Source organism: Papaver somniferum, chromosome 2, assembly GCF_003573695.1.
Source record: "Papaver somniferum cultivar HN1 chromosome 2, ASM357369v1, whole genome shotgun sequence".
NCBI classification, from domain to species: Eukaryota; Viridiplantae; Streptophyta; class Magnoliopsida; order Ranunculales; family Papaveraceae; genus Papaver; species Papaver somniferum.
In genome coordinates this window covers 151,434,381-151,450,166 of record NC_039359.1, presented here as the reverse complement: position 1 = coordinate 151,450,166, position 15,786 = coordinate 151,434,381, and the positions used below count along the sequence as shown (strand labels likewise).

At 35.1% G+C, this 15,786-nt stretch overlaps 1 protein-coding gene across 1 annotated transcript; it reads left to right on the top strand.

Moving 5' to 3' along the window:
• Nucleotides 1-8,428: 8,428 nt before the first annotated feature.
• Nucleotides 8,429-9,524, top strand: LOC113352255. The gene is made up of 2 exons (XM_026596099.1): nucleotides 8,429-8,803; nucleotides 8,916-9,524. Exons 1-2 carry the CDS (start codon nucleotides 8,429-8,431, stop codon nucleotides 9,522-9,524), a joined length of 984 nt encoding a protein of 327 aa, XP_026451884.1.
• The last annotated feature ends 6,262 nt before the right edge of the window (nucleotides 9,525-15,786 follow it).

Sequence of the window (15,786 nt, the reverse complement as noted above, 5' to 3'; positions counted from 1 at the left end):
TTTTAGACACTTGTAAAATAAATTAGAACATTTACCGTGCGAGTAGACATAGGTCTATAAAGATTTTCCCTAACGAATGATAAACTTTTTAAATATTACTTTATGGGACTTAAGATGCAAGTGTTACTCTTATTTATTAGGAAGTTGAACCAAGTGTATCACTAATACAAATCAAACACTCGATCACACCATGCATATCTTCAACGTAATTATCATCATTTAAATCATGGCTTTACATTAACCAATTATTTAATCTGACCGTTGCTTTCTTGATATAATCTCTATTGGCCTATTTGGATACCACTTCAAAAGTTGTTTTTCGATTTTTGAAAGTAAAAAAGTCAAAAGTTAGTTTGGGTACACAGTTTCAAAACGACTTATAGAAGAAATTTTTTTTACATGTTAGGAAGCAAAAACATTTTGCTTCGACTTATGCTTCTGGTGTCCAAACATGCTGTAAATATTCCATACTTTTTCCCCAGTCATTAGAACCTTACAAAATGTGTAAAGAAAAGACCCTTACAAAATGTTTTTACATAGTCATTAGAACCTCCCAGTTACTCCATATGAGTCTCGTAAGAAAGAATTTAAAAACTTTAGAATCACACAACCACACTACTATCAGATGCTTAACAAGATCAATACATTCAGAGACACTCTTTTGTCTTGCTCCAAAAACTCTCTTATTTCTCTCCTTCCTTAAAATCCAGCAAACTACATAGTGAGCAATCATCCAGACTTTTTTACCTCTTCCTTGAAGCATGTTAGTTTCCCAAGCGTCGAAAAGATCAATAAAAGTTTTTGATATCGACCAAGATAGTTTGAATGATTTGACGAAATAGTCCCACACCTCAAAATAGTAAGTGCAGTGCATGAACATATGATACCGATTTTCTATTTTAAAGTTATATAGTGAATATTAATCACTTTCAATGGTGATACCTCGGTGGCTTAACATGTCTCTAGTAGGTAGTGGATTGATGTTTCCCAAAGAATGAAGCTCACCTTGTGGGGAATATAGATCTTCCATACATGCTTCTCAAATCTGAATATACCTAGATCACCAACCAAAAGCTCATAAAACTTTTTAGTGCTGAAAGTCTATGTGAAGCTCATATCATCATATTCTTCAACTAATGCAGGGATGTTCCGCATGCCCCTTCTAAGCAGGTCTCACTACAAATGTTTATTTGCATTCAAGGCTCTCTTAAAAGCATAGCTCCATCCATTGTTTTCTATCATCTCAGCCACCGTAGCCTCCTTTTTCTTATAACTTTATATATCACGGGAAACAATTTATGTAAGCATCCTTTATCCAACCATTTATCTTTCCTGAAGCGTATACCTTTACAATTCCTTATTGTGAATTGAGCGAACTTCTGAAATGCTGGTACCATATTAACTTCATTCTTACACAGACTCCTACATTGAGGTTGATTGTCTGCAACATGCACGAGCAATTCATTATCTTGTTTGAATTTCAATCGGATTCCTCCAGAGGCAATTTTTGTTCTTTGAGTATCTCCATATCCACTTAACAAGTAATATATGATTAATTATTCTCAATTTCCTACCCCATGCCACCATTTTCCTTAGGCAAGATTATTCCAGCCTTCCCAAACTAGTTTTCTTCTAGCTTCCACTGCATCCCATAATAAATTCCTCATCAAATTAATCATTATTTCCTCCACACTTACTGGAAGGTGAAATAAAAATAAAAAGGTAGGCTTGCGAGACAACTCTTGATTAAAACAAGTATACCTACTTTATTCAATCTTCTTCTTTCTCCAAGATGCCAACTTTTGATCCATTCTAATCAGTACTTGTTCCCAAACTAAAGTACTTCTCCAGTGAGCCCCAATAGGCATGCCAAGATAAGTAAAAGGTAATTTCTCACTCTTGTAACCTAATTCTCTGGCAAGCTCCTCAATAATAGCATCAACAATGACATTAATCATAGCGCTCTTTTCTAGATTCAATTCCATTCCAGTAAGAGTCTCAAAAACAACCAAGATAATGAGCAATCTTCTGACTTCCTCCACACTTGCATCAATAAAAATTAAGGTAACACTGGAACGTTGATCAATTTGCATAAAACTTCAACCATCAATAAGAAGAGATATGGAGATAATGAGTCACCTAGCCTTAACCCCTTACTTGGTTTTAATTTTTCTATAGGATTGCCATTCACTAGGATAGAAAGATGAAAAGAAGTAACACACCATCCAATCTTAGAAATTCACTTTTCTCCAAACTCATGTTTTTGCAAAATTGTAAACATAGATTGTCAATGACATTGTCAAAAGCTTCTGCTTTCTGCTTAAGTATTACATACTTAGGGAAGTTCCTATGGCAATGATCAATTTGTTTTGTTTAGTCATGTGGATGAACAAATTGCGTTTTCCACTATGGAAAACTGGAGCAAAATGAACATATTTGGTTTTCTAGAGCCCCACTAATATTTTTTCTTAATATAAAATATTTTATAGGATAAAGTTAAAATATAAAATATAATATTTAGGTGAGATAAAATAGGATGAAGTGAGATAAAATAGGATAAAGTGAATAAAGAATAGGAAAAGATTATGTTGGAAAACGGGATTTGTAATTGGCGGCTGTGGAAGACCCGCGGGCGGTTGATGATCAAACTCGGTGGTTGATGATCGAACTCGCGGCTCTTATTAAACTCGTGGTTAATGATCAACCTCACTGAACAAAACAACAAATTTGTTGGTTTGCTCATCCGTTTTTCATGTTTGTTGAGTCCATAGGAACTTCTCTTAAGTGGTTCTTCTGCTTTCAAATTTTCTATCAAATTTCTTATATTTCCCTCTTTTGACTTTTAAATTTGTAATGCAGTTTGGGATTGGGATGTTAAATTCCAAGGAGTTAATGCTACACTCATGAAATCGATATTGTTAGCCCAACATATTATCTTCTCTCGTTGTCTTGCTTGCACATACTATTATTTAGAGGGGGTTGGTTTTTATAACATATCATTGTTTGGATTGGGATGCTTAACGTCATAAAACATCCATTTTTCCTCTCCAAATGATTAGTTTCCCAACCGGATTATCTTTACCCATAAAAACAACCTGATAATTATGCATAATATATAAATGCTCAAATTGTGCTGGTAGAAAATTATGGTATGAGGGCACCTGATCGGTTGAACTCATCAAGCGTTGGTATGTCAAGTTTGGTTGGAATTTTTTAGTATCAAAAATCATTTAGAGTCTCTTGGTAAAATAATAGAGTCAACTTTGTTTAGGTTAGACTAGAAAGTCTATGAATATAATATCGTTTTCCAGGAAGACCTAGTAGAACCGTTTTTCAGGAAGCATCCTCAGGTAAAGTTTATAAATGTAATAATGTACTGATGTTGAGTTTACTTTTTTTCGCTAAACAAACAATTATATTAAATTTCAAAACAGTCAATTTACAACAGAAAGGATAAAAAGAAAGAAAGGAATCCATTAAGGATTCAAAGACATCAAAAATTATGCAAACCTATAATAAGGTTGTGCATGACTCTCTAGAAAATGTAGAAAATTGGGTTTTATTGTGTATAGACAGCTCTGGTCATTTTCCATTCCAGCACCCCTTTTTGCTAACTTGTCTGCATTAAAATATCTCCTTGTATCCATGTCTGAATTGTATATCAATGGTATCTCTGCATATTTTCCATCTTGACCAGAATATCAAAGGTATTTTATCATTTGTAAAAGCTTGTATTATTGATGAAGAATCTGTCTGAATCAAAGCTCTCTGCCAGTGATTTCTTATAACCCATTCTAGTGCTCCTATTACTGCAACTAGCTCTGCAATGAAATTAGTAGCAAGACCAATACCTCCACATTCTTCAATGACAAATCCACCAGCATTATCTCTGCCAATAAACCCAAAACCTGCATTCCCAAGATTTCCTCTAGATGCTCCATCACAACAGAGTATGATGGTCATTCCACATGTTACCTGCGAGTTTAAATATGCACTAATGAACCATATTTTTTTTATCTTTCTTCTGAGTTGAGTTCCAACTGATATGTGTATCTTCAAAACAATCTTCATTTCTGGCTTTCCAAAGTTCTACCATGGTGCAGTAGGCAGCAATACTCCATATTTCTTTGATGACTGGACTTTTCAATCTAGGAGCTTGAAGTATATATCATTAAAAGATAATGGATTTAAAAAATGAAAAATACCTCCAAGTCAATTCCAATTGAGTTGAGTTTACTTGTTTATCCTTATGACCTTGGGGAATTTTTTCAACTCTCCGGATCTCATTTGGGTTGCCAATTTTCCATGTCCGGTGGATTTTAGTTCCATTTGCTTCTTCTCCATTGTCAATGTGGTACATTCGCTCGTGTTAGGATAGAATGCTCGTGTTAGGATAGAATAAGTAGACCTAGATGGAAGTCCTTCACAGAATAAATACAACCAAGAAGTGTTATTGCAGCCTAGTTATTAAGTGCTATAATTTGGTTATTTATTAATGGGAACAAATAAGTAATGTAATATAGTTTAGGGACAATCCGGCTCCCCATCATTACCAACCTTTTCGGTTCAGTTGGTACAATTATCATTGTAGAAATTACTGGCTAGTCCAGTTCTAGCATACCTAGTTAATGGCTAGTCCACCCGTGGAAAATATTTACTCTCTAGTCCAAAAACATGTTTTTTGGACTAGATTATTTACTTTCTAGTCCAAAAACTTCGTGGAGACTATAAAGTGTATTTTATAAATTCCTAAAACACCCTTCCAGGTCTAATTAGTATCAACACATGTAAATGTTACTAGTAGTATGTTACTACATGCTAGTAGTATCAATACGGTGATACTACATATTAATATGTATTGTACTAGTAGTAACAAAAATATCTTATTGTTACTAGTAAATTATGTAACTACTTTACTATACTAAACTAGTATACTAGTATATTATAGTATACTAGTAAACTAGTAGTAACTAGTACTAGTAGTAAAATATGTAGTATCAATACATAACAAATTTTTTTATATGTAGTATCAATACATAATATACTACATATCAATATGTAGTATCAATATATAATATACCACATATCAAACATACTACATATCAATATATAACATACTACATATCAATATGTAGTATCAATACATAACATACTACATATCAAACATACGACATATCCATATATAACATACTACATGTCAATATGTAGCATAAATACATAACATACTACATATCAATATGTAGTATCAATACATAACATATTACTACTAGTATACTACATATTACATATGTTATTACTACATACTTTATTGTTACTAGTAAATTATGTAACTACTTTACTATACTAAACTAGTATACTACTATAATATAGTATACTAGTAAACTAGTAGTAACTAGTAAACTAGTAGTAAAATATGTAGTATCAATACATAACAATTTTTTTTGATATGTAGTATCAATACATAACGTACTACATATCAATATGTAGTATCATTATATAACATACTACATATCAAACATACTACATATCAATATATAACATACTACACAACAATATGTAGTATCCATACATAACATCCTACATATCAATATGTAGTATCAATACATAACATATTACTACTAGTATACTACATACTACATATGTTATTACTACATACTACATACTAGTTACTACTAGTATTACATACTACATATGTTATTATTACATACTATATACTAGTATACTAGTAGTAACTAGTATACCACATATGTAATATGTAGTAACATATGTATTATTATACGTAATGTTATATACTAGGGTTAGTAGAGTAATTTTACTCTTTTCAAAACTTTTTTGGACTAGGGAGTAAATATTTTTTGGCGCTGGACTAGCCAGTAATCCGGGTCGGGTTTTCTGGACTAAACAGTAAATCCCTCATTATCATTGTTGTTAGATAAATGAAGAAACTTCTTAGTGAAATAGGATGCATGAACCTATTTAGACACCTTGATATCTCTGAGTAGATAATATATCGGGTTATATGCAAGGTAACTCATAAAATTAACAAAAATAAAATGTCAGATAATCACCATCATAAGCAAAGCAAGTGCAAGTGCAAGATAATCTATTGGGTTAGATGCAAATGCGTGTTTTCTATGGATTTGTTCTCCAACACTTTATATTGAATCTTCAAAATCATTCTTGATTTTCAACAAGCCTATATGTGGATGATTTAGAAGTTAGAACCTAGTCCTAGGTTTGGTGAAACCATAAAAAAGTGATCCTGCCGCTAGTCTCGCAAATTGATCCACGTATACTACGCTGCTGAAATCAAAGAATGTGACATCTCAAAATTGGTTTCGTCTAAGGGTGTGAAATCGACTCCAAGTCGTAATCTTAATTTCCTCTTAGAGTGTGGCATCTGAAATTGTGCTTGGCTATCGAGTGTTCAGAAAAGAGATTTCTACGAGCAGTTCCTGAATTTTTGACCTTTTTGGCCGAGAAAGGATTTTAAAATACTGTAAAGAGTTGCGATAGTTGGTCCTGTCGTATGAAACTTTGGTTTTACATTTTTATGGTGCAAACTGAAATATTTAACATTCAGAAATAAACATTTAGTAACGCAGGTCTCAGTTAGCGAGCCTATTACAATTTTCGTTATCCCATTTTTTTCTCCTTGCTGGAGAAATCAAAGTCAAATTCCTCCCACAAATCAATCACAACTTTGCCATGTCCTGTAAATTGCAATCTTGAAGACGAAGACATTTTACTTGTCGTTACCGAGTTAGTAGCAGTTGATCTGTGGAGATTTATTGCCTTTAAGAGTCTCCTTCTCTGATAACTTCTTCCGGCAAGTAGACAGTTTTAGAGTTGACAATTTTCATCTCTTAATCACCAAGGCCCTACTACGGCAGATTCTTCATTTTCATATATGGTCCATGAATTATTTGAATATCCATTTTAGTTTTTATTTCCTATATGTTTGAATGGGAATTTGTAATAACTTATTGTTTAAAATCAAATTTTCAAATCATAATATCATTATAAGCTTAGAAACTGTATGAATATGTGAGAGAGCAAAATCCAGATGAAAAAAACGAAAACGAAAATTGAATAAGACATTTTAACTTAATGACTAGTAAAATGCTTAAATACAATCTTGATCTTGTTGTAGGAACATGAGTGGGAAAATGTCTGACCACCACATGTGGAGACATGCATGTAAACTTCACTCTTTCTACTTGACACATGTAAGGTTTAGTCTTTGCTAACCAACAAGTGTACTACGTAACTCCCACTAGTGCATGTACTCTTTATGTATATAAAAGAGGAAGTAGAAAAGTAAAGAAGTACCGATTTCCTTCTTCTCTTCTCTTTAAAACTATATTCTCTCTTTTGTCTTACCATTTTACTTTATCACGTTATCAGCACCTTGCTCTAACTAATTGAAGCTTTGTTTAATCAATCAAGGTAGGCAATTTTGTTTTCTACACAGTCATTAAATGAGGTATTTTTCTTTTTTTAGACCATTCTTCTAAAATTCGTTGCACATGCATGTTGTCTCTTCTTTGAAATCAATGTGTGTGTCTTCATATATATTACATACCCATAAGCATGGAGTAAATAAATCATCTCCTGTTCTTTTTTGTATATTGTTCTCCTTCTTTTAAGGATATTATTATTCATGGTAGTCATAACTCATAATTTGTACTTTTACCACATGCTTGTCCTTACCTTGAAAATGATATATGTACCATATTCTTTTATGATAAGCTATCTATTAAACAAAATCATTTTTATCTTATTTTTTTTACTTGGACCAAAAATTTAAAAATCCATCTTGGTTGTTTAAAACTTTATCATATAGTGTTATACTATTTTATTTTAAAATGATAAGTACTATTTTTGAAAAACATGATCACTAGAAGTGTTAGAGTAGACCATAAAAATCATGATGTTGTATTGCTTATTTTATATTCTAGTTTGAACCATGTTCCAAATATTGACAATATATATAATATTTATTTTAAATATTAATTCGCTTAAGGTTTGCTACTAAACGTGCAAACAGATTACTGACTTAAATTTAAAAAAATAAAAAAATAAAATTATATGCATATATAATTGATAAATGGGCATGTAGTTTATTTTTTTTAACAGACCTATTTTTAGTTGACTATTTTGTCAACCTCATTACAAAATTGTTTGCAATTTTCAAACCATAAAGAAATTTGGTTTGCAAACAAAGTTCCCTTGTTAAAAAACCATAAAGAAGCTTGGTTAATTAATTTTGTGGACTGGGTTATGATCATAGATTGTACTATATGACATATCCGTATTACCCAAAAAATCATAAAGAAATTTGGTCATGGGAAAATGATACCGGGATTTGTTGTGGACTCAGAAGGACTTGAGCACCATATTAATGTCCTTTTCTTTGTCTATGTAGATGGACCCAATTCGACCAGAATTCGAACTTTTGGACTCAACAGGACTTGAGTACCACCGTTGGGTAGCAGATGTGGAAACTACCTTTGTGGCAAAGGACTTCACCTCCACTATCAAGCCATCTTCCGACGCTGCTCCGGCAACTGAGAAAGACAAAGCTAATGCTCTTATGTTCCTCAAGAGACACATCGATCCTAACCTACGTTGGAGTTATCATCACTTGAAGACACCAAAAGAGCTATGGGATGCCCTCGATAGCCGTTTTGGGAACATTCATGATTCCTTAATACCACAATTGAACGTCTTGTGGAAAGAAATCCGCTTTCTCGATTATGTAAAAGTGAATGATTTCCAAAAAGACATGATGCAAATTCAGGCACGTATGGACTTTTTTTGGAAAGAAACTTACTGATGAGGAAATGATTCAGAAAATCCTATCGACCTTTCCTACCTCTTACATGATACTAGCAAACCAGTATCGTTTATAGGTAGATAACAAAAGAATCACCACATTCAGTAGGTTGATAAACTTAGTGCAAGTGGCCGAAAGGCACAATGAGATTCTTTTTAATAACAATGCCAGAGCTGTCGGGAAAAAGAAAGTTCCCGAAGCTAACCATGGCAAAGTCAATAAAGGAAAGAACCCCAAAGGAAAGAGGGCTCGACAATATGATTCACATCCTCATGATCCATACCCACGTGAAGATAACACCTCTCGTGGAAGAGGACGTAAGGGACATAATCGAGGTCGAGGACATAAAGGTCACTCCAATTTTTGTCACAGGGAAGGAACTTCTGTCCATAGTGGTGGTGATCCTAAGTTCGAGAAAACACATAAAAATGCCACTAACAAAAAGGCCGCATACGAAAATGCGTCTCGTTTTAGGTGTGGAAGTACCGAACATTGGTACAAGCATTGCAAGGCTAGTGCCAATGTAGCTGCGAGCTACAAAAAGTACCAGGAAACTCTCGAACAAGAGGCTCACTATATGGAAGAAAATGATGTGACCCCTGACGTCAACCTCACAATTTCAGACTTCCTGGTCATTGAGGACTTTGCCCCAACCATGGATGTGCCTGATTTTGCTTGGGCCTAAGAATTTAGTTTCTTGTTTTATGACTATCGTTTGTTTAATAGTTTGAGTAGGTTTTACTGTTACTGAACATGTTCTTACCATCTTTATGTTGTGTGTATGGATTATCTATAAGTACTTATTTTCTATTATGTTCTATAGAATTTTACTTTATTTATGATAATTTGTTGTTTAGCATGTAAATTAGAATGGAAAGGACGCCATTCTAGTAGAACAAAATTCTTTAAAGGAAGTGAGATAAATTGTTCGTTTTTCTTTGTTTGTAACATTCCTTCCTAATGTACTTGTAGGAATGTCTCAAGGAGAAATTTAATGTCTAGCTGATAGTGCAACCACCCACACTATCCTACGAAATAGACAATTATTTGTTAGTTTTACTCCTTATAATACATCTGTGACTACGATGATTGGATCATCGCAAGTAATAATTGGGTGAGGTACTGCTCAATTCTTGTTGCCAAACGACACAATGATTAAAGTCACAGAAGCTCTATATGCACCAAGAGCTCGCCACACTTTGTTAAGTTTCAAGGATATCCGTGCAAATGGTTATCACTTGGAAACTCTCTGTGAAAATGGAATTGAGTACATATATGTGACCTCTAGTGAATGCGGAAGGAAGCACATCTTAGAGAAACTAATGAGTCACTCTAGTGGATTGTATATCACCACTATTAGGATTATTAAATCTCATGTGGTTGCCAACGATGAATTGTTGTCCAGTGACTTATATAAGCTTTGGAACGATCGACTAGGGCACCCAGGTCGTGATATGATGATCCGTGTTTTGAAGAACTCACACGGACATCCATTCTTTCGAATGAAAAACAAAATGGGTAAACATACTGTTACAATGCAGAGTAACAATGTGCTTTCTAAAGTAAATGATGCACAATCTATGCCTTCTAAAGCAAGAGAAGCGCAACCTTTGTCTTCTAAAGTAATTGAAGCACACCCCCTGTCCCATTCTTCTTCCTTGTCCTTATCGAAGGCACGTCGCTCATTCTGCAAAGCTTGTTCTTTAGCAAAGACAGGATCGAGACCATCCTATGCTAAAGATACCAAAGAAAATATTCCATTTTTACAAAGAATAGAAGGTGATATTTCTGGACCTATACATCCAGAATACAGACCATTCAGGTATTTTATGGTTCTGGTTGATGCTTCGAACCGTTAGTCACATGTTGCATTGTTGTCCACAAGAAATGCCGCATTTGCAAAGCTCCTAGCACAGATTATACGATTAAGGGCTCACCACCCTGATTATCCAATCAAGTCTATCAGACTTGATAATGCTGGAGAATTTACATCTAAAAGATTTGATGCTTTATGTATGTCTAATGAAATTGACGTAGAGCATCCAATACCCCATGTACACACTCAAAATGGTCTCGCAGAAGCTACCATCAAGAGGTTACAGATGATATCTAGGGCATTGGTTATGCGTTCCAACCTGCCTATTACTGCCTGGGGGTACGCTATATTGCATGCAACATTACTTATTCGCTTTAGACCCACTGCTAGCCAACCATTTTCTGCGTACCAGTTGGTAACTGGATATGAGCCTGATATTTCACATTTACGCATATTTGGTTGTGCCGTATACGCGCCTATTACGCCCCCACAGCGTACTAAGATGGGTCCACAAAGACGAGTAGGTATTTATGTTGGATACGAATCCCCAACAATTATCCGCTACTTAGAACCTTTGACAGGCGATCTCTTTACCGCTAGATTTGCGGATTGTCACTTTGATGAGACAACCTTCCCGTCGTTAGGGGAAGGTATGTAAAAGGACTTCTAAAGGGAACGACAAGAATTGTCTTGGTGTGTTCCCACGTTGTCTCATCTTGATCCCCGCACTCCACAATGCAAAAGTGAAGTGAAAAGAATTATCGATCTTCAGAATGTGGAAAATTCAATGCCTGATGCATTTACTGATATCGTTAAAGTGACGAGATCACATATACCAGCTGCAAAGGTACCTGCAAGGTTAGAAATTCCCGATAAGGGAAAATGTACCATAGATATAGGTACCAAGGATGCACTTGGTGGAATTGTAGCTGAGGCCGTGGCCCCCAAAAGGAAGAAGGGGAGACCACTTGGTTCGATCGATACTCAGCCAAGGAAGAAAAGGGCGAGTAAGGCACAAACCGATCCATATATCATCAATACAGATAATCCATCTCATGAGATTGTCTCTGATTACATTTATGTCCATGAATCATTACTGGGGGACGCCCCGAAGTTTGAATTGATTCCAGAGAACAAAGAAATCTCTATGGATTATGAAAGTGCATACGTGTTGATGGAAAGATCCTCCATGCATATTGATGATATATTCGCATATACTGTCGCTAGAGAGATTATAAAGCACGATGATATCGAACCACGCTCTATTGTAGAATGCCAAAAGAGAGCAGATTAGCCTCAATGGAGAGACGCAATCCGGTCTGACTAGATTCAGTGGCAAAAAGACGGGTATTTGGTGCGGTAGTGCTAACCCCACCAGGTGTAAAGCCCGTAGGACATAAATGGATTTTTGTCAGAAAGCGTAATGAGAAGAACGAAGTCTTGAGATATAAGGCTCGCCTTGTGGCGCAAGGTTTCTCACAACGCCCTGGGATTGATTACGAAGAAACGTAGTCTCCTGTAATGGACATTATCACGTTCCGTTACTTAGTCAGCTTAGTAGTTTCAGAAGGACTTGAAATGCAACTTATGGATGTGGTTACCGCATATCTCTATGGGGATCTTGATACAGAGATATTCATGAAAATTCCAGATGGATTTCCATTTCCCAAATCAAGTAACTCTAAACCACGGAGTGCGTTTGCAATACAGTTGAAACGCTCACTTTACGGATTAAAGCAATTCGGGCGGATGTGGTATACCCGTCTAAGTGACTATTTGATTGGGAAGGGATATACAAATAATGAATTGTGCCCCTGCGTGTTTATAAAGAAAACAAGTTTCGGATTTGCAATTGTAGCTGTCTATGTCGACGACATGAACATAGTAAGCACTCTTGATGAAATAAGAGAAACCGCAAGCTATTTGAAATCCGAATTTGAGATGAAAGATCTTGGGAAAACTCATATGTGTCTAGGACTTGAACTAGAACATCGAGCTTGTGGAATATTAATCCACCAGTCTGCATATGTCCAAAAGATACTCAGGCAATTTAATATGGACAAAGTGCACCCTGCTAGCACTCCCATGGTTGGTCGAACTTTAGATGTACATAAAGATCCATTTCGTCCAAAGGAAGATGACGAAGATGTATTGGGAGCTGAATATCCATATATAAGTGCAATAGGCGCATTATTGTACTTAACACAATGTACTCGACCAAATATCTCATTCTCGGTGAATTTGTTAGATAGATATAGCTCAGCACCAACACAACGTCATTGGAATGGTATAAAAGATACCTAAAAGGAACCATTGACTTGGGTTTGTTTTATCCCTATGAAGACGAAAGGAGCGCTGCTAATGTAATTGCGACTCCTTATACCGAAACCTCAAATAATGTTTTGGTTGGTTTTGCTGATGATGGGTACCTCTCAGACCCACACAAAGGTCGATCACAAACTGGATACGTGTTCACTATCGGGAATACAGCGATATCCTAGAGATCGACCAAGCAAACCCTTGTGGCTACTTCACAAACCACTCTGAGATCATTGCCCTACATGAGGCGGTTCGTGAGTGTATAAGGTTAAGGTCTATACATATTCTACCACCGAAGAGCCAACTTGCATTTATGAAGATAATGCAGCTTGCATCGAATAGATGAAGCAAGGGTATATCAAGGGTGATAATACGAAACATATATCACTGAAGTTCTTCTACAATCAGCAACAACAATGTCTTCTAAACATTCAGGTCAGTAAAGTAAAATCTGATGAAAATGTGGCAGACTTATTTACTAAGTCATCATTACCTAAGGCCACATTTGAAAAACATGTGAGAAGTATAGGACTAAAGAGATTGTCCGAACTTCCCATGACCCCATAGGGCCAAAGGAACTGTCCACTCCCATGAATGTATTAGATTAAAGAAATTGTCCTGCATCAGGGGGAGCACCTCATGGTATGTTGAACTCTTTTCCTTCATCGAGGTCATTTTTCCCCACTGGGTTTTACTACTCGGAAAGGTTTTTAATGAGACAACAATAATACCATAATACAAATCATGGGGAGATGTCAATATCAGGGGGAGCATCTAACGATGCACTGATGACATCAAAGTGTGTTGTACACTTTTCCTTCACCGAGGTTACTTTTTCCCATTAGGTTTTGTTACTCGACAAGGTTTTAAATGAGACAACAAAAACACTCGAGATACAACTGCGGTTGAGGTTATTCTTCTCCTTGCAAGTGTTCAGGTTTTTGTGAGAAATATTTTTCCCGACACGGTTTTACAAAGGAGAAAATTCTTGACCAACGACACCATTTCAGAAGCTCAAATATCGTCTTTCTCCTTCGGCCAGTTTTTATCTCGACGAAGTTTTCTGGCAAGGTTTTGACAAAGCAGTTAGCTTATAATGGTGGTCATCCAAGGGGGAGTGTTGTAGGAACATGAGTGAGGAAATGTCTGACCACCACATGTGGAGACATGCATGTAAACTTCACTCTTTCTACTTGATACATGTAAGGTTTAGTCTTTTCTAACCAACAAGTGTAGTACATAACTTCCACTAGTGCATGTAATCTTTATGTATATAAAAGAGGAAGTAGACAAGTAATAAGAAGTACTCATTTCCTTCTTCTCTTCTCTTTAATACTATATTCTCTCTTTTGTCTTACCATTTTACTTTATCAGATATCTCTCTTTTTTTTTCTTCGTAAAATGGGTCATATGACAAAATCCATAAAGTATGAGAGTAGTGGACAAGTAAACTATGGGTCTGAGTGAAAAAGACACAAGAAAATTTAGTTATATATATCCTTTATTTTAAACTACCCCCTCCGTTCCATTTTAGATGATGTTTTAAGGTTATTTTTTTGTTCCACAATACTTAAAAGTTTTCATATTTTTACATAAAACTACCAATAACACCCTTACATTTTGTCTTGGAATTATAAGTTTATTTTTAAATCCACTAATAACAATTAATGTTTGAAGACTTTTATCAAGGCTATAGATGGAAAATCTTCACATCTCTTTCTATTTCTTAATTTGCGTGAAAACTACAAAAACATCATCTAAAGTGGAACGGATGGAGTATATTCTTTATCCTGGCTAAATTGGGGCCTAGACCAATTATTTGGGGTCTATACTAGACGACAAAAAGATCATTGAAAGGTAAAAAAAACACCCCTTATCCAATTATTTTGAATAATGGCTAATTATTCATTGATTAATTAGCGTTAATCGGGTGATTAATTGATGTTTAATCAAATTAAACTAGAAATTAACTAATCTTGATCTTCATCAAAACGCAAGAATCAGTGGATGTTCATGCTCACATAAACCGATTGTAAGAATCAATTTATAATACTTAGAACATAAACCGATTGCAAAATTCATGAGTTTTTCTGTGATTTTTTTTCTTCATAATCGGTTTATGTTAATGCCCACATAAACCGGTTGTTAATTTGTGCATTTCTTCGACTGTTTTGTTCATAACTTCTTCGTCCGATGTCGGAATGACCTCATTCTTTATGCGTTCAATTCCAAATTTCATGCTCTATGATATAAAGATAAAAATTTCAAGATTTTTGCAAACATTTAAACATGGTCAATGAATCGGTTGATGTGTGCATCAGTATAAACCGATTGTGTTTGATGTTCATCACATCAACCCAGAATCGGCTTATGTAGGTGTACCATATCTACTGATTTTGGGGAACATCAATAAAAATCGGTTTATGTGGACCCTTAAATAATCCGATTGTGGGCATACCAGTTAAGAAATCAAAGGTTGTACAATCGGGTTATGTGGACGTACATGTAATCCGATTATAATAAAAAAATATATACAGAAAAAACGGTTATTTCTTCCACACAAGAATCAGACTATGTTGACATTAACGGAGACCGATTCTAGTTCAATTTTCTCGAACCAGAAAACACATGCAACACAATCGGTGTTTGTGACCAAGAACATCAACCGTTTCTAAACACAATCGGTTCACAAGTACATTAACATCATCCGATTCTGGGAAATCCGGAAAATTTTGATTTCAAAACAATTGAATTTTGAGTGATTGCATGTTGCTAAAACCTAATTTAGGGGATTGGGTTGCTAGAAAAGTAC